The sequence below is a fragment of the Carcharodon carcharias genome, chromosome 12 (assembly GCF_017639515.1).
Source record: "Carcharodon carcharias isolate sCarCar2 chromosome 12, sCarCar2.pri, whole genome shotgun sequence".
NCBI lineage: Eukaryota > Metazoa > Chordata > Chondrichthyes > Lamniformes > Lamnidae > Carcharodon > Carcharodon carcharias.
In genome coordinates, this window is record NC_054478.1 from 85385325 (window position 1) to 85405307 (window position 19983).

Here is a 19983-nt window from a genome sequence, read left to right on the forward strand (position 1 = left end):
ATTGCAGAGAACGGATCCCTATGTATGTAGCTTCTAGCAAATATAAATGAGCCATGTTACGAGCTCAACTGAATATCTTAAATTGGCTCTTGCCATAGCTATTAGCGCCCTCAGGATTGTTCAGTAAGTGCCGCCCAAACACAAAGCATTGAGTTGAGTATGGTTGAGTTGGTTGAGTACGGTCTGTACTTTGCTTATTCTGATAACCAAAGGAACATGATGTTTGATTTGATCAGCCAGTTTTTGGGATGTATGGCCTATGTTCCTGACATCACACCAGCACTGAAATTCATGCATGACATTGCTCAATTGTGTGGTAACCAGAAAGTCTTTTTGGACTGATGATAACATCCTGTTCGTGGAAAATACCACTTGCATAACTACTGCATAGTAGCAGTGTGAAATGGCTTGCTTAGCCTGGTGTTCAGTTTTTGAGCCACTTTACCTTTCAATGGTAATTTCTATGGTAGGTTGGGCACTTTTCGGGTCTGAAACTGATGGCCTTAGGCCCATTTGCAAGTTTGCACAATCCACAGTGAAGAATGATCTAATCAGGATAGCTGTTGTCCCACAGCATAGCCTTGGTGCACCTATTTCTGTGTCAAGCTTGCCATCTGAGCAAATAACTAGGGCAGTATTGACAAGATTGTTGGCGAGGTCAATCTTATAGCACATGGAGCTATACGAATCCCAACATCTATATTGACCAGCGAAAGTAAGCTTGTGGTAGATAGTAGTGGCTTCCTTTTATGGCACGTTCATAAGTTATGCTCCTAGTATTGAACAAGCATTAGACAAGGTATTACTATCACTATGTAGGTTGCATATAGCCTTGTGAAGATGAAGGAATCCTTCAAGTAAGTTGGAAACTCAGTAAGCACGGGCTGTCGTCATTCACTAAACCATTTGAGTTGAGCTCGACCAAGCTTATTTATGAATGTGCCACTGATGGACACCATCGTTTGCACTGCTTCGCTATATCACGGCAATATAGACACACCACCATTTTATGAATCTGTATTCATTGAACTTATGAACTCAGCAACTCATGCAGTCAAGTTCAATATTAATGACACCATGTATGCCCAAATAAATGGTGTAGCTATGGGATCCCCTCTAGGTCCAGCGCTTGCTAATATTTTTATTGGTTTCCATGACAAATTTGTTTTTGAAGGTGGGAGCTGTAACCCTGTGCATACTTCCAATAAATAGATGATGCTTTCGCGATCTTTGAATCTGCAGTTTTGTGTAAGGATTTGCTTACAAACCTTAAAAGCTCCATCCTGTGCTCAAATTCACTTTTGAGATGCTCCTTTTTCTTGATGTGCTAGTTGAGAAATTCGCTCATGAGTTCTCCACTACTGTCTACCGTAAACCTCCTTCCACTGGTCAGTAAACATGTTGTGATTCTTATAGCTTCAAGCTGGAAGATTGGCCTTATCAGCAATCTTATAAATTGGGCCCTAGCTATTTGCTCACATTGCAAGCTTGATGTAGAAATAGAGTGAATCAAAACTATCCTGTGGGACAATGGCTGTCCTGATTAGATCAATGGCCATTGTGTATTGCAAATGGGCTGAAGACCACCACTGTCAGACCTGAAAAGTTCCCAGTCTACCTCAAATTACCCTGGAAAGACAAAGTATCTCAAAGATTTGAGAAGGTTATGCAAGCCATTTCACGTTACAATGCAGTGGCTAAATGATGGATATTTTCCACTAACAGGATGCTGCCATCATTTCAGTGCTGATGTGATGCCAGTTACTTAGGCCATACCTCCCAGCGATTGACTGATTTGAATCAAACAGCATGTTCCTTTGGTTGTTTACAATGGGCAGAGTACAAACTGTACTCAACCAGCCTATGCTTACGAAATCCAAAACAAAGTGTCTACTGTTAGATACGATTTTGCGATTGCCCAACATTTGCTGAACAATTCTGAGCACGATAATAGCTACACTAACGACCTATTTAAAATACTCAGTCAAGCTTGCAACATAGCCATTCTTTGCAAACAAAAGGAATATGCTCAAACCTTGCATCCTTTTTTTTGAATTACGTTGGAGCTTGGGAAGCCTATAGTTGCCCTTTGGCCGAGGCGTTGCCAAGGAGAAAGCATTCAGAATTGATTTGCCAACCAATCAGCACCCTTTTCTCCTGTAGTATAAATTGTTGTGACCATTTGAAATTTGGCATTCTTGCATTTGTCGGAATGAATGCAAGATGAAAAGGTTCGGCAAAATATCTCTCTTTTTCAATAATGTTCAAGTTCTATATTACCAAGCTATAACTATTGGTTATGTATAGGGAAAACTTGAAGGATAGCAGTGTAACATGATCAAAAATGACTTGAGGTATGTGTTGATGAATGTATTTAATGATTTAAATTCATTTTTATTAAATTAGGCTTCAGCCAGAGAAGAAATACTTGAGAATGGAGGAAGCCTTTCTCACCATCACGGAGGTGAGTACACTTTCTCATGTGCTTTCCCCTTCCTCTTGTAAGGCTTGTAATGTAACATTGTTCCAAAGGCTTCTGATGCTTCATTCAAGTGGCTATTCTCCTAATGCGAGTGTAGGCAGAGATGCCTCAAGTCTGATTATTCATGGAATGACTCCCTGATTTATTTATTCACTCTTCTCACTAAGCTAAAGTCAACTGTAACATCCCACTAGCTAAGACCAGCTAGTGGCAGAGAGCAGGGAGATCAAACATGCAAAGGTCCATCAGTGCTACACCACACAATGCATTTACAAACCACACTCAAACAGTCTTTTTGAAATATACTATTTTGACAGTATTGCTGAAGGAAGAGATTTGTTGTAGAAGCTTTTTGTCTTGTACTCATAAGGACAGACACAATGCCAAATAAGCAACAATGAATTTCTTTCCCCCTTTATTTCAAAGGGAATGGAGTATAAAAATAGGGAAGTCTTGCTAAAACTATACAAGGCACTAGTTAGACCACACCTAGAATACTGTGAACAGCTTTGATCCCCTTATTTAAGGAAAGATATACTGGCATTGGAGGCAGTCCAGGGGAGGTTCACTCGGTTGAGCCCAGGGATGGAGGGATTTTCTTATGAGGAGAGGTTGAGTAGGTTGGGCCTATACTCATTGGAGCTTAGAAGAATGAGAGGTGACCTTATTGAAGCGCATAAAATTCTTAGGGGGCTTGACAGGTTAGATGCTGAGAGGTTGTTTTCCCTTGTGGGAGAGCCTAGGGCCAGAGGGCATAATCTCAGAGTAAGGGGTCGCCCATTTAAGACAGAGATGAGGAACAACAACTTCTGTCAGAGGGTAGTGAACCTGTGGAGTTCTTTACTGCAGAGGGCTGTAGAAGCTGGGTCATTAAATATGTTCACGGCTGAGATAGACATTTTTAATCAGTAAGGGAATCAAGGTTTATGGGTAAAGGCAGGAAAGTGGATTTGAGGATTATCAGATCAGCCATGATCTCATTGAATGGCCATGCAGACTGAATGGGCTACTTCTGCTCCTACGCCTTAAGGTCTTAACAATTTATACTATATGAGAAAAGGGTGCTGATTGGTTGGCCAGTCGACTCTGATTAGTTGAGGCATTGCCAATGAGAATGCACTCAGGAACTATTGTCCCCCATGCTTTTTTGTTTAGTTAAGAAATGGGGCAATGCCTGGACGTGTTCTTTTTGCCTGTAGAGGGCAGGTCCCTGCGTGTCAAAAATGTAGCTTCTATTGAGCTTAAGTGAGCCACATTGCAAGCTTGACTGAATCTTAAATTGGTTGTTGGTATAATTCTTAGTGCACACAGGATTGTTCAGCAAGTATTGTCCAGTCGCAGATCACATGTAATGTTAGGCATTATGTTCTGAGTTTTGCAAGCACGGGCTGGTTGAGTACAGTCAGTACTCTGCCTATTGCGAACAGCTGAAGGGACATGCTGTTTTATATGATCTGCCAGTCGTTAGGACATCCAGCCTACATACCAGGCATCACACTGACACTAAAATTCATATACCACATTACTCATTGTAGTGGGCAGAACACCTATTTGGCTTGACGACAGCTCCCTGTTAGTGAAAAATACCACTTGTGTTGCTACCATGTAGTAGCAGCGTGAAATGGCTTGCTTCACCTGTTGCTGAAATTTTTGAGATGCCTTATCCTTCCAGAGTAATTTGAAAGAGACTGGGAGTTTTTCAAGCCTTTCATCAGTATAACTAACAATGATTTAAAATGATTGGCAAAAGAAGAGGGTGATATGAGGAAAGCTATTTTTTCATAATGAATTGTTAGGATTTGGAATGCACTGCTTGATTATGTGGTAGATACAGATTGAATAGCTGACTTCAAAAAGGAATAAAAGTTAAAATACTTGAATGAGAAATTGTAGGGATGTGGAGAAAAAACAGGGAATGGAGCTCTTCAAAGAATTGGCACAGTCTCAATAGATTAAATGGCCTCCTTCTGTGCTGTAGTATTTTATAATTCTAACCTATAGGCCAGTGAGCCCAATATCCATAAAGTATTAAAAAGCACTTTGATAGAGCGGTTAATGAAGTCTAAAGGTATATAACATGAAGTACTCAGCATGACATTATGGGAAGAAGTTTTTGCCAAACAGGTTTGTTGGCGATCTTTGAAGAAATAGCAGGCCTTGTTCAAGGTGGATAATGTACTGAGGTTTCAGCAAGGCTTTTGATACTGTGCCACACAAGCAATTAGTCTACAAAGTAGTCAGTATGAAATGAGAAACAAACTTCTGGGACGGATAAAGAATTGGCTACATCAGTGAATATTGGTTAAATTGTGAATGGAGGCTGCATTGACATGTCAATGAGTTATTGTGGTCAGTGCTGGGGATATTTGTAGTACAGGTAAATGACTTGGTACTGATGTTAAAGAAAACTATAATTTTGCAAATGTTACCAAATTGTAACACATGATGTATGAGTATTAGGGAGCAGACAAACTAAATGCAAAGGGATTTGGGTTGACTGGGAAGGTGGGATAATGAATGGTAACTTATATTGAATGTCAGCAACTTCAATTTATTGGAAGAGAAAAAGAGTTTAAGCTGAATAGCTGTAGACTACAGGAAACCATCTGAGCAGAATCTGGGGATATTGGTATATAGTTCACTGAAATCAGCAGTGAAGGAAGAAAAGCTAACTAGATCTTGGGAGTTGTAGCCTGCAGGATAGATCACTAGTTCCAGACAATGAATGAAGCACCAGTATATTTGTGCAACATGCACAATTCTGGTTGCTATATGACAGCAAGGATATTCAGGACCTAGATTTGCTGATATGTAACTTAAAGCATCTGAAATATGAGAAGTTGAAGAGGTTGAGATTACTTATTCTGGAAAAGAGATATTATCCAAATATTAAAGATTCTCAAGGGAATAGATCAATTAAGTAACTGTATTAATGCACTTAGATGCATGGGACACAGATCTTGTTTCAGCCCTTTCCTGGCCCACTGAGCCTCCTGTCGCTTGTCATTTTAATTCCCCACCTTCGTACCACTCTGATCTTTGCCTGTGGCTGCTACCAGTGCCCCATTGAAGCTCGAGAAACTGCACCTCATCTTTCATCTTGGCACTCTGCTGCCTTCTGGACTCAATATTGAGTTCAACAACTTTAGATCCTAAACTCTGCCTCCATCTTGTTCTGTGTACTTTTTACTCTTGCTTTTTGTTGCTTGCTTGCTTGCTTTCTTTATCCTTTCATGTTGCATGTAGATGGTTGCTATATAGTCATACATGCCTCATCTGGACACGACCTTTGTTTCTTTACTATACTCATTACCACTCTCTTTGACTTTTGCATCATGAAACCTTTTGTTAGTTAATCTCCCCTGCTCTCCTCCTATCACAGACCCCTTTTGTTCTTCCTACCTCCTCATTTCTTCTACTTGTTTAAAAACTCTTATATTTCTATCTTTCTTCACTTCTGATGAAAGGTCATTGCCCTGAAATGTTAACTGTTTCTCTCCAAAAATGTTGCCTGACTTTGAGTATTTGCAGCATTTTTAAAAAATTTATTTGAGACAGACCATGAGATTTTTAAAGGCAAAGACTGAGGTGGCTGAAAGGGGTGCCACCAAACGCGGAATAAAGGGCATGATGCCTTAGTTGGAGTAATGAACCATTTCGGGTGGATATCGGGCTGGAGTGGGTTGCAGAAATAGGGTAGGCCACGGTTGGTATTGGATTTTAAATGTGATGTGCTGTCAGTTTGTAGCCAGTGCAGTCAATAAAAACAGAGGCGATGTGCAATCAGCATTGTTGGGGACAGGATACGTGCAACAGAATTTTAGGCAAGGGAGGCCAGCAAAAAGTATGCTGGATTAGTTATGTTTGGAGGTGATTTAAGTCAGCTCAAACAGCTGAAAATATGGATGCACTGGCTCCATCAGTAGTGGCTGGAGACAGTAGCAAGTTATTATTTGAGTTGTAGCAGGAATCAAAGATATTGGGCTCAAGGTTGGAAAAATAAATGTGGGCAGACAGTTTAGATTTTCCTACTTTACATTGAGGGTGGTGAATATTTAAAATTGGTGAATATTTAAAGCATGGAAAAACTGAATTAATGTTTGAGTGGACAATTGAGGCATATTGATCTTTGGGACCAACCAGTTGGGCTCCAGTGTCTTTTTCAGTACTCTGCTTTCCTACCTAAAATATTTTTTTTTTCACAAGCACCTTGTACAAGTCGCCATTATGATTTCTAAAAAAATGAGTATTTCCAGTGAAAACAGTATTTTCACTTTATGCTTCAGGAAAACACTCGGTCAGCAGCAGGGGATTTGGAATGTTTTAAGAATACAGGTATCTTGGGACTCGGGAAGAAGTTTGATTGGCAAAAGAAACATATTGGGTTTAACAATCTGTAAATAGCAATAGTTGAAATCCTATTGAACAGAAATATACAAACTTTAACAGTCGGCATAATAGTTTGATTTTTTTACCTAAAGATCAACAGGAGAGATAATCGCTTCATCTCTAGCCTCAATTATGGTTAGACAAAATTAATGCAGATAATTAGATTTATTAGGCCCAATTTTTAACTCGCTCAAAACCCATTCACTTGCATAGAGTTAAATTTGGGTCCATTGCCTGTGAAAGCCTCTTATACAAAAGCTTCATAACTGAACTACTATTTGCCTGTATTCAAATTAGTAATGAGGCAAATGAGACAATCGACAATTGAGACAATACTTGATCAGTTTCTGATCATTTAAATTACAATATGCATACCATTGAAATCTGGTTAAGAATGCGAGTATATGACATTGATTTCAGTTAATTTACAGTTCACTATCATTTAACTTGCACTGCACTTCACTGGAGTGACCAAGGATTTGAATTAAATGGATTGAATAAAATAATGTTTTAAAATGTATCTAAAGTACAAGATGAATGTACCTTGATGTCCGTAAAACTGCATGAGTGCTAAAATGGCCCTGAGTATTTGAGCTGATTTGCTTTGGGCATCTGGGGCATGCAACTTATCCCTCCAGTGCTACCACATCATATCTTAATTTACTCAATACTTTAGATCTCAATGGCATTGCTATTTTGGAATTTTACCTTAATTTAAAGAAGGTTAATTGGCATGTTGGGTAAATTCTGAACTAAAAACAAGATGAGAGATACCAAAATAAAAGTATAATGTTTGAGAAGCTAGTTAAGCTAAAAGAGGACAAAGTGCTGAGACCTGATTGGATATACCCAAGGACCCTGAGAGAAATGAGGTAAGCAACAGCAGAGGCCATAGATATTGGGTGAGAGTTCTGTTGAAAGGAGGTATGTGCAGGAGGACTGGCGAGTTGCCAATGTAATATCTATTTTCAAAAGGGTAATTATCGGCCAAATGGTTCAACATCTGTATTAGGGAAAATGTTAGAATCTTCCAAGATGAAATTAGTAATTATCTAAATGATGAGGAAATAAGTTGAAGCAGCCAATGCTGATTTCCAAAAGGAAGATTGCGCTCAACAGATCCTATAAATTTTTTTGAGGAGTTGGATGGAGGGGGAGGGTTTGGGGCACCAGAGGAGAAAAATGTAGATGTGATGTACATGGACTTTTAGAAAATCTTTGACACAATACCGCACGAAGGCTACTGGAGAACATTTAAATGTATAAAATTAGGGGATGTTGGCAAATTTCATTTTTTAAAAACTATTTGGGAAAGGAAACAGAGAATGAGGGTTACAAGCAGTTCCTCAGAGTGGATAGATGTAGATAGTGGTGCTCCACAAGTTTCTCTTCTGGAACTGAATAAGTGTAAATTACTAAGTTGGAGATGGTACTAAAGGGAGTCTGCAGGCAATGCTAAAACAGGAATCATGATCTGGGCACCAAAGAAAGAAAGGAATGTGAAAAAGTTGGCAAATGGGGTTCATAATTTTATACCTTTAAATGTTCTCTAACAGCCTTCGTGCAGTATTGTTAAAGATTTTCTAAAAGTCCATGTACGTCACACCTACATTTCTTTTCTCCTCTGGTGCCCTAACCCCTCCGCCTCCATCCAACTCCTCAAAAAAAATTTATAGGATCTTAGTAAGTGCAAGGGTAGTGCATTTTGGTTTATGAACATAGGACTTAGGGGCAGGAGTGGGCCATTCGGCCCTCCGAGCCTGCTCTGCTTTAATGAGATCATGGTTCATCTGGTTGTAGTCTCAACTATATTTTCCTGTTTGTCCTCCATAACACTTGACTCCCTTGTCTGTCAAAGATCTGTCAAACTCTGTCTTGAATAAATTCAACGATTCAACCACCACTGCTTTCTGGGGAAGAGAATTCTACCTATAAACAACATTCAGGGAAAAAATTTCCCCTCATCTCCATCTTATAAAGGAGATCTCTTACTCTTAAGCTACGTCCCCTAGTTCTAGTCTCCCCGAAAGGTGGAAACATCCTTCCAGTATCCACCCTATCAAGTCACCTCAGGATCTTATATATTTCAATAAGATCACCTCTCATTCTTCTAAACTCCATTGGGCATAAGCCCAGCCTGTTTAGCTTTTCTTCATAAGATAAAGCCTCATCTCAGAAATGAGTTGAGTGAGCCTTCTCTGAACTGCTAATGTAATTACATCCTTTTTTTCAAATAAGGAGACCAACATTATACACAGCATCCCAGATATGGTCTCACCAATGCCCTGTACAGATGCAGTAAAACTTCCTTATATTCCATTCTCCTTGCAATAAATGACAGTATTCTATTTACCTTCCTAATCATTTGCTGTACCTGCATACTAACTTTTTGTGATTCGTGTACCACGAGAGATTCCTCGGTATGACCAAGTTCTGCAATCTCTCTCCATGTAAATAATTTGCTGCTTTTCTATTCTTCCTGCCAAAGTGGATAAGTTCACATTTTCCCACATTATGCTTCATCTGCCAAATTTTTGCCCACTCACCTAACCTGTCTATTTCCCATTGCACACACTCTAGCTCCTCTTGACAACTTAATTTCCTACCTATCTTGGTGTCATTGGCAAATTTAGCTGCCATACATTCAGTTTCTTCATCCAAGTCATTGATGTAGATTGTAAATAGTCAAAGCCTCAGCACTGATTACTCTGGCACTCCCATTAGATATAGCTTGCCAACCCAAAAAAAGACCCATTTATCTCTACTCTACTTCCTACTAGTTAACCAATCCTTTATCCATACTAATATGTTACCCCCTACACTATGTTCTCTTACCTTGTGTTTTAACCTTTGATATGGCACCTTATCAAATGCATTTTGGAAATCTTAAGTACATCACATCTACAGGTTCCTCTTTATCCACCGCGCTTGTTACTTCCTCAAAGACTCTAACAAATTAGTTAAACATGATTTCCCTTTGACAAAGCAGTGTTGACTCTGCTTGATCACATTATGATTTTCTAATTGTTTTGCTCAAACCTCCTCAATAATGGATCCTAGCAATTACCCTATGTCGGATGTCAGGCTAACTCGCCTGTGGTTTCCTGCTTTTATAAAAATAAATATTTATACTTGGGAGGAAAGCTGTGAGATTTGAGGTTTTATATTCATAGGATATTAAAAGCAGCATCTCAACTACATAAGCCAGAAATAAAGCTAATGGAATTCAGGACTTTTTGACAAAAGGCATGGAATATACATCAAGATGCAATTGTGAATCTGCATAAAACCTTAGTAAGACCACAGTGAAGTAACATGCACAATTCTGGACTTGATGCAGTATGAAAGTCATTGAGGCAATAGAACTGGAATGGTGGGGAGTCATTAGGATGCTGCCCGGTATGAAGAAATAAAAATACAAAGAAAACCTGAGCAATTGAAACTGTTTCCATTGGATCAAAGGAAGTAAAAAAGTGATTTGAAAAAGATTTTTAAAATTATGAAACAAAGGTACTGAACCAAAACAGTCTGTCACCAATGATTGAGGAATCTAGAACTATTTATAAGATGAAATGTAAGAGACTTAGAAAAAGATTCAAGCCGACATTGTCAATATTTCAGAATAAGTCATATAGGTAGTTGTTACCATGTAGGGGTATGAGAACAGGACAGGTACATGGGACTTGAAATATTGCTCGTGGCGGATAAACACCATTGGCCTATTTCAGTGTTGCAATATCTATGTGATACACTAGTTAGTAACCTGTGCCATTGCACGTGAGAAGTTACAACCAAGAACAGATTTCAGGCCAGAGTCCGAGGGTGAGTAATTAGATAATTGGGAGGGAGAGGAGGAAAATAATGCATGGAATTGATTAGGAAGAGCAGAAAGAGGGCGTGAGGTTGGATTTAAAATTGTGAAAGCTGGTAAACTGCCTATGTGGGGAGGGGAGACAGAACCAGGCTAGAAATCCAAATCTCTGTAAAGGAGAAGCAGGCATTGAAACAATGTCAGCAGGAAGAAAAACCCAGCTTGATGTGGGGAGTTATATTTCGCGTTTATTTGATGTGTCAGTGATGAGGTCTTTAGACTTCTGTTTAAACATGAACCATTTATTGGTAGTCTTTAACTATATACTGATCCCAGTTAATGTCATGCATGGTGCTGCTGCTATGCAGGTAGGCTGCTTCTAGAGTTTTCTCTCTGGACTGTTACCATGTGACTCTATACATGGTACCGTGGGTGGTGCTACTCCCCAGTCCCACGTTAACCCTTGCTCTGCTGAGCACCTTTACATTACAGTGGTTTGCAGGCACATGCAGCATCATACAACGTGGGGGATAGGCTTACGCCTATTCTATATATCAGTCGTCTCAATGGGAGCCATTGTTCAGGAAACAAGAAACCTTTTGATCACTTTTCCTGATCATTTGATATAAGTGGTGGTTGCAACTGAGTTGCTAAAATTAATGCAGTTAACACATCTCTTGCAATAACTTCTCTGATCATCCCATTAGCTCTGGAGTTCGCAAGTAATCCTTTGTAAACCCTCTCTTCCTTATCTAAATGCTGCCCATGAGGTAACATCTGCTGTCAGTACCATATGTATGCTAATCTCTTCCCCCACCGCTCTTAACACTATGAGAACTTTCATGCTTGTCTGGTATCTTGGATGAGTAGCAACTTCTTCTGACTGAACATCAGGACGAACATAGTTTTTGGCACCTGCCTTAATTTTCACTTTGCTGCTGAATTCATTACGCTTCCACTTTTCTCTTCATTGCTAAATCTCTACATGCAAAACCTCACTGTCCTCTCCTATACAAAGCTGAGCTCCCATCCTTTTCCTCTCCATCATTAAGATGGTTTGTTTTCACTTCTTACTCTTTTCTATGCTTTGTCACCTTTATTTGAATGGCAATATCCTTTGCTGGTTTTCCATCTTCCTTGCTTCATAAATTTCAACCTGTCCAAAACTCAGCTTCGATACCAAGTCTCGCACTAAGTTCCACTAACTCTTGACTCCCATCATCATCAATTTATATTAATTTCTTGCCTCCCAACACATTACATTTTAAAAAAACACCGTTCAAATCCTTTCATGGTCTTGCTAAACTCCACTTCTGCAACCATCCCAGCCATGTCTCCACCCACACCCTTCAGACTTCTGAATCTGACCTCTTGTACAATTCTTCCCCTCTTCCCATACCCAACCCCGTTAACTCTTGCCATAGGCTTGTATTTCCCATTGTAGTCACTGAAACAGCAAACTGATAAATAAAGCTTTCCAATCCTCCTACCTCCACCAGCTTTAAAACATTTTGTCCAAATGAAATGTTTTCAAACATGATTTAATCTTTCTGAATTAAGAAGAATGCAGTTAATTAAAATAATACGCATACCATTGACTAGATGAAATGCATTACAGCCATGAAACTAAATGATTGTTGAACTTGAGGGCTTATTTTGAGAACGCAATATGACAAATATTCACTGTACAATGGTATCAGGTGTGATAAATTATTCTGGAAGATGTGCTGTGCTGAATTTTCTTATTATTATCCATTTCATTTACTGACCTTGGGGTCTTGCCTTTGCATTCTCTATTGAGAATTTAATGTCATCCCAAAAATTGATTGTTTCTCTTGCACTGTCTCAACTGTAATTGTGATTAATAATAGTTAGCTGGGGAGCGGCAGACTAGTTTGTCTGTTTGCAATTACTTTGTGATAAATGGAGTTCTTGTACTTGTCTGTTGGTGCATTGAATAAAACTGATGTAATCTAAGGTGGAAGACTGGACGAAATACAAACTTCACTCAAGGTTTCTGTTATACTAAACAGAATTGTTGAAAGCTGAATTTATATAAGCACCATATAAAATCTCAATTCTTTCTAAGTCTTATGTTTTATTTGGCATTATTATGTAGGCAAAAACAGCAGCCATTTTGCATACAGCTAATGTGACAAACTGCAAAGAAGTAAATGACTAATCTGTTTTTTGATAGTGGCACATGTACTGCAAAAACTCCATACCCTTCAAATAACAGTGTGCAATCTTCAATGCACACTTGAATTAACAGCTGGGTCTTGGTTTTTATATCTTATTTGAGTGATAGCACCTCCAGCAATGCAGAACCTACCCAGTTACAGCACTGATGCATCACCCTAGATTCTGTGCTACTGCCCTATTGTGGACTTTGAATCTACATTGCTTAGAAGCAACACTGACAAAGGATTTATTTTAGAAGCACTAGCACTAAATGACATGGAATTGATCAGCAAGTATTTAGCAACTTCCACATTCAATAGAAATGCTATGTGAAATTATATCCTATTATCAACCTGAAAATTCAAGTGCAAATAGATAATGGGGTGCATTGCATTGTGCATTGAATAATTGACCTTTCACACAAATAGTGAGTGAAGTATATTAACCAGGGAAGGGAGATGGAACTGTTGCTCAGAAGTTAGAAACTGAACATGGGAAGCATGTTATTCCCATCTAGTTTTGAGTAGAGGCTGCTGTCCTGAAATGGTGAAAATCATAAGATAAAAGCAAAATACTGCAGATCTGGAAATCTGAAACAAAAACAGAAAACACTGGAATAACCCAGCAGGTCTAACAGCATCTGTGAAGAGAAAAAAACCCAGAATTAACGTTTCGAGTCCGTATGACATCTTCAGAGCTCAGAAGAGTCATACGGATTCAAATGTTGAAAACCATGCCTGCTTGCAAAAATAGCAGCTTAACTTCTGTGAACTAAATGGGCCTTTAAATGGCCCTTGTTGCCGGTGTGACACAGCCATGACATTCATAACAGTAAGTTAAGAGCTAGAACTCATTAGTTGCACTTTGATGGACATAACATTGGATGGAAAGCTAAATTAATTCTTGACAGCCAGGTGCTCCCGCTGACTATTTAGTTCCTTATTCTCTAGTGTTTCATTTCACAGCACAAGATGCTGGATTTTCCCTTGCATTGTTATTCCTGGGGCAAAAAAATTATCTAGGTCATCTAAATTTACCTTTTAACAATGTTCAGTGTGCTTTTGAAGTGTTAAAGTAAAAATGCATACATTGGAATATAATGTAGCAAATAATTAGTTTTTCTAGTAATTCTTGTCATGTTGCAGTTAATGTGGGGTTTGTGCTTTCAAGTGCTCAATCATTTTATTAGTTTTTGGCCAATAGAGTCACTTCTGATTAACATTAGGATGCATTCATGAAATCTGTGCTGAACTAGGCTTGGTCATATTGAGGTTTGTTCTTGTAACAATACAGAAGAAGCATCAGTTTCACATTATTTAGCCTCTTTCTTCCCCCCTCCCTCATCCCGCCGCTGCCACCACCAAACCCAAAGGTTTTTCCAGGTTGTAAGCGTGCTTTTCTGTTGTCTCTGATTTACAGTGAAAAGTGGAAATGACTTTGTCTATTAGAGGCGATGGTGTAAAGAAATTTTAAGCAAGGTTGCAAGTATGGCAGCCACGTGACCTGCATTTTCAGCTCACTAGTCAAATGAATATTCAATTTACTATGATAAAAATATAAACTCAGGAAATATGACAAGATGGATGTGCAAATTAACACTCTGACAAAGCTAATGATGCACTCCAAGTACCTTCTGCTTTTGGAGCTCTGAGCAGCTTCATTTTCTATGCAGGGATGTTTGTTTTCTGGCTGTTCAAACGTCAGTGTAATTCCACATGGAGTTACAGTCGTGTTGGAAGTGTGCAGCCAAGCATGCCTGTTAGTTTGTACACTCTGTAGTGGCAATAATGTGTTACATCCAGTCAACTACTGTATGTGTCCTTTTCTGGACAGCTATATTTGTAACTACAGTAGCTATTTGGTGATATTTATGTCTACACTTGAAAGTGGCATAATGCTCATCCTCCCCTCTCCTGCAATGTGTAGAGCTGCCTCGTGGATAGGTTTATGTAGTGATGATTTAAGGTGATTTGCTCAGAATGTCATTCATGAATTGTTGTGCTGCATGAATGAATATAGAGAACTCTACCAAATACTGTCATTTTTATCAGATAAACATTATGTTGCACACCACCTATTTCAGTATGCATTTCTATAAGTGGAAAATTGCACAGGTTTTTTGAGGTCAAGAGAATTCAACTAAATTAAACAGTTGAAGAGTACAGCATAGATTTGCAATCAGCTGTGCTGGTTGCAAATACAGTAAGGAAGACTGAAATGAACACCAGTTTTTAATAATTTAAAAGCTGGTTTGGCTAAGCCCCATGACCAAAAAATTTACCTTAAAAGCAATTGAAGGCATTGCTTTAGGAGGTGTTACTGTTTTCATTAAAACCTTCATATCTTTATATTTTCTACATATTAATTCTCCGTTTTGCACTGAACTTGTGGATTGTGCAGCATGGTACTCTTTTGGTGAGCACTGAGTTTAATGAGCTTGATAGTCCGTAGAGCTCAATAAATCATATGACACGCTGCATTTCTCCTCTTCTAAATAAAATCATTTATCACACAGTATTTATTTGCCATGTTCAAAAGATTGATCTTGCAACATAACGTGTGTACTCAAGCATTTTGTGTCTGTCTTCTAGTGGGTAAGTTACGAAAACGATGGTTGAAGGAGAGTATCTCGGATGTCGGTGTTGGGATGCTGAAATCCGTTAAGCAGTATGTGGATCCCAATAATATCTTTGGAAACCGAAATCTTCTGTAAGTCTGATGTGCTCAGCAACTAAAACTTGGATTCTTGGAAAGTAAGCAAACCCCACATCTTAAAGATGAAATCTCCAGACTATCAAAAAAAAATTAACAACTTACACTTTGTAAACTTTGCAGTAGAATTTGTTGGCTAAAATTTCTTTAATATGGGACGCGGAGCACGTGTTTGCAGAAAAGATGTGAAATTTATTATGTTGCGTGCTATGCCCTGTCACAATAAAACGGAGAAGGTTTTTGACAAGTGGCAAGCAGGACATGCAATTGTCAGTTAAGAAAAACAAAAAATGCTTGGAAGTCACTTGTGATTATCTTGTATTTTTTTTAAAAAAAAGGCATGAGTGGTCAGCTCTGATTGTAATTTCTGCCTATTTAAGCCCTTCAAAAACTTTTGCACCAATCACACAGCTATACCTGCTTGTTATTGGTAACTTTTATTGCATGTTAATTCAATTCTATAAGCAAATGTTACTTAATGTTAAACTATCAACTTTGTACAATGTTCTCTCTAATTCAGTGACTTTTCTGTAAGCTTCCTCCTACGGGGAAAATATCATTGTACAGAATGCATACTGTATTGCACCTCCTTTGTGAATTATGGGTTTTTGATTAAATTAAAATGTTGCAAATGTTAACTTCCAGGAAGGAGAAATATTCTTGATAGTGTCCTGGGGACTAAAGGATAACGTTAATATTTACAAAATAGGGATACATGGATAATGTTACTTGCATCATCCATATAATTAAAGTATTTTTTTGAATTTCAATACTGGATACAAGTTGTCCTTGTATGTGTGTGTTCTATCCCAAGTTATGCTGAGCATTAAACAGGTTTCTGTAAATCAAAATCTGAAAGCTCAACCACAAGACAGTTTTTTTTACTTGCATGGTGTACTGGAAATTGTTACAAGATATAACATTACTGCGTGTGAGATGACTGACTTTGCTATTTAAGGCATCAGTGTTTTGCTTGGATGAAAATCAAGATTGGTGTGTGATAACATTTAATTAGCAGTGTGCAGTGTTCTAGGTTACATTTGAAAATATGTTCATGGTTCTCCCAGAAGCTGTATCTATTTTACTTAGCAAACACTGTTAACTTGAGTTTCTGGCATTTCACTTGTAAAAGAACTAGCATAACTTGGATATTGGTGAACCATTAGCTGTGTAATCAACACTTTTAGCTCCCTCAAGTGGTTGTGTATATGGTGTGCCTTTTACCAGCAATAATGCTTGGTGTACAGTTGAATATTAAGTTTACCTTCTCCCCTCCTCATCTGACTCAATCAGTGATGCCTATTTTTCAGGCACAGATTTTTGTTAGATAAATTACATTGTGAGCATTTCATACATCTGGTTTGCACATCCATAAGAAGTGATCCCATCTGTAACTTGAAGATTACAAGTAATGTGCTTGTACTCAGAGATGAAGCAGGAACAAGCGCAAATTGAAGTGTCAGTCTGAGCCATTGCGAGTTAGGTGATGAGCTGAGTATGGATATTTGTTCGTTGGGAGAGTCAGGAGAATGCAAAACAGAGGGAAAAATCGGAAAAGAGAATTTTACCTCCTTCCCATAGTTTTCTAAAGAGGCAGCCTAGGAACTAGCTGTACGTGCAACATTTTGGCTATAGTTGAGGCTAGAAAGCAAGGAGGACAATAAATTACAAATAAAAGGGAGTCACTTGGCCAAAGATCAGCTCAAAAGTTTTGCTTATTCTTCTCCTTTTTATTTGTAATAAAGTTTAGAATTAAATGCACATTTTTGTATCTTCCACAAATTTGCAAAAACAAGTGTCTTTTTTTTCTGGAGGTAATTTATAAAATCAGTATGCCAGAAACTCATTGTTTGTGACTCATTTGTAATCCTTCTGTAGCTGAATTGTTTTGTCAACCTAGCTTCCAAAGTTTTCATATTCTCAACAAACTTGATGAGCAGTTTCCTGTCCTTAATTTTGTTGGCTTCTACATTGTTGTTGGTAAGGTACTGATGTGATTTTATTTGGATTTTACTTTAAATAAACTTGTAAGGAATTGCTCATCAGACATTTGAATTTCTTTAAACCATTTCAATGTTGGCACTTCGTTTGTAGCTATGCATTCATGGGATACCAAAACATGCATTTAAAGCTAAGTGTTTAATAAATAAATAAAAAGAAAATCATATGTGCATGAAAATAACTCAACAAGAAATGCTAAAACAATTGTAGGGGTACATTTTAAGCTCCTACTTGCCGATAGTTCTCTGACCTCCAGATACATTTCTCAGCATAATCTCTTCCTATTTAACCTCTGCTGCAGCTTGGGTATCTCCACTTCAGTGGCTTCAGCCTTTACTTGAACTCACCTTGACCTGCCTCCGCTGTTTGTTTTTGTTTCCTATCTTTAAACCTCCCCATGCCTCCCACCCCACCACAATAACTCGCTCACTCACATGCACAGCCACCTACAACAACTGTTTCATGACGTATAGGAAGGTGAGAACAGCAGTGGGCCCTTCAGCCCTGCAAGCCTTTTCTGCCATTTAATTACATCTTGGCTGATATGGCCTCAAGACCTCAATTTAATTGTTGCACTCTGATTGCTTCCTTATTTTTGATCTTCTATGCAGTCCGCTGACTGCTTCTAGGTGCTACAGCAGTAATTTTCCATCCTGTTAAAAGCTATTCTTTCCCCAGCACTCTGTAACTGTCTCTTCTCCTCTGCTCTGGTCTTCCATCTGTAATGATGTTGATGTCTCCATCAATCTTCTCCACAAATCTTTCAGATCCACCTTTGATAACTTTCTCCCCTTCTAACCCTGCACAGTGTCTTTTCAAAATCCTCATGCCCTTCCTGGTATAACTGCCATCTCAGGAAAGAAGTTTGAGCGCACTTTGTATTCATCTTATCTGGCATCTCTGGTTGGATTACCTCAAATTATACTATTGCTCCCTCTCCCTAGCCAAAACTGCCTACTACTCCAAACTCATCCATAGAGCAAAATCATAGAATAGTACAGCACAGAAGGAGGCCATTTGGCCTGCTGAGTCTGTGCCAGCTCTTTAAATACCAAGCCACTTTGATATAGTCCCCTGCTCTTTCCTCATATCCCTGCAATCCATCCATCCTTCCTTCCTTCAAATTTATCCAATTCCCAGTATATCCAAGCTACTACTAAATCTGTACCCTTTTGGGCAGTATATTCCTAATCCTAACCACTTTTTGCATAATAAAAGTTTTTCATCACATTAACGCTTGCCAATCACCTAGTTATTAATCCTTCTTCTATGAGTCACAATTTATCTTTATTTACTGTCTCAATTTTTCATGACTTTAAACACCTCTATCAAATCTCCTTTTAGCCTTCTGTGTTTTAAGGAGAATTCTCAGTTTCTCCAGTCTTATCCACGGAACTAAGTCCCTCATTCTAGGAACCATTCCAGTAAATCTCTTCTAACCTCTCCAAAGCCTTCACGTCCTTCCAAAAGTGTGGTGCCGAGAATTGGACACACTACCCCAGCTGGGAGCCAAATTACTTTTTATTTAAGGTTAGCATAACTTCTGCCAAATAATGTCAAACTTACTTTCTCCTTTACTGTCTCTTCATACCCCATTCCACCTTCTCTTAACTCTAAATGCAAGGAAATTGACTTAATTTATGCTTTAAATTGAGGCTATCCACCCATAACTGCTGCCTTATCTTACTCGTTGGACCCACACACGATCCACATAACACTGCCATCAACCTCCTTTACAGATTCTTGAGACGTTTTGCTGTGTTAGAGGCATTATATAAATGCAAGTTGTTTAATTCATTCATCCTGTATACCTTCACTTCTCCCATAGTTTACTCCCATGCCAGCTCTTAAACACCCAACATTTTAATCACATTCAAATGTTTGCAATGCAAACGTTAGCTTTTCACTGTCTCTGCTCTGACATTTTTCACTCCTCTGTCGAAATTGCTACAGTCACTTCCCTTGAAGGCAACTAACCTCAATTTGTCAATTTTTACAACTATTGCTATTGCTCGACCTTTTCTTCAAGTCTTACTAGCTAGTTGAGGCTATCCAACTCTTGCAAAATGTATTCAAATTCCTCCAACCTGGCTCCAGCTTCATCTCTTCACAGCACCAAAACCTGAAAGTCAGTTTGGTTGCAAAGTCACACATGACATCCATTGTGGCTGACTGGCTCCATCTCTCATTCTCTCTTTTCTTCCTTTAGTACTGTTGACCACTTCACCCACTTTCAATATCTCCTCTGCAATCGATCTCAGAGGCAATGCTTTTCTCCTAAAGCCTAAAGAGGCTTTTCAGATTCTGTAGGCTACGGTGTTACAATCCCTATCGAGACAGATAACTTTTAGAAAGATATTTGAATTTCCAGTCTGGACAAGTTTTAAGACTTTTACTGTAATAAACT

The 19983-nt window shown here is 38.6% G+C and overlaps 1 protein-coding gene across 1 annotated transcript in view; it reads left to right on the top strand.

Annotated features, from left to right (window-relative positions):
- Positions 1-17615, top strand: part of agps (alkylglycerone phosphate synthase) — a 153310-nt gene extending 135695 nt beyond the window's left edge. Inside the window, exons 19-20 of the mRNA XM_041201287.1 lie at positions 2407-2464; positions 15455-17615. Coding sequence (XP_041057221.1) covers positions 2407-2464; positions 15455-15576 — 180 coding nt within the window. The 3' untranslated portion in view covers positions 15577-17615. The remainder of the gene's footprint in view (positions 1-2406; positions 2465-15454) is intronic.
- The last annotated feature ends 2368 nt before the right edge of the window (positions 17616-19983 follow it).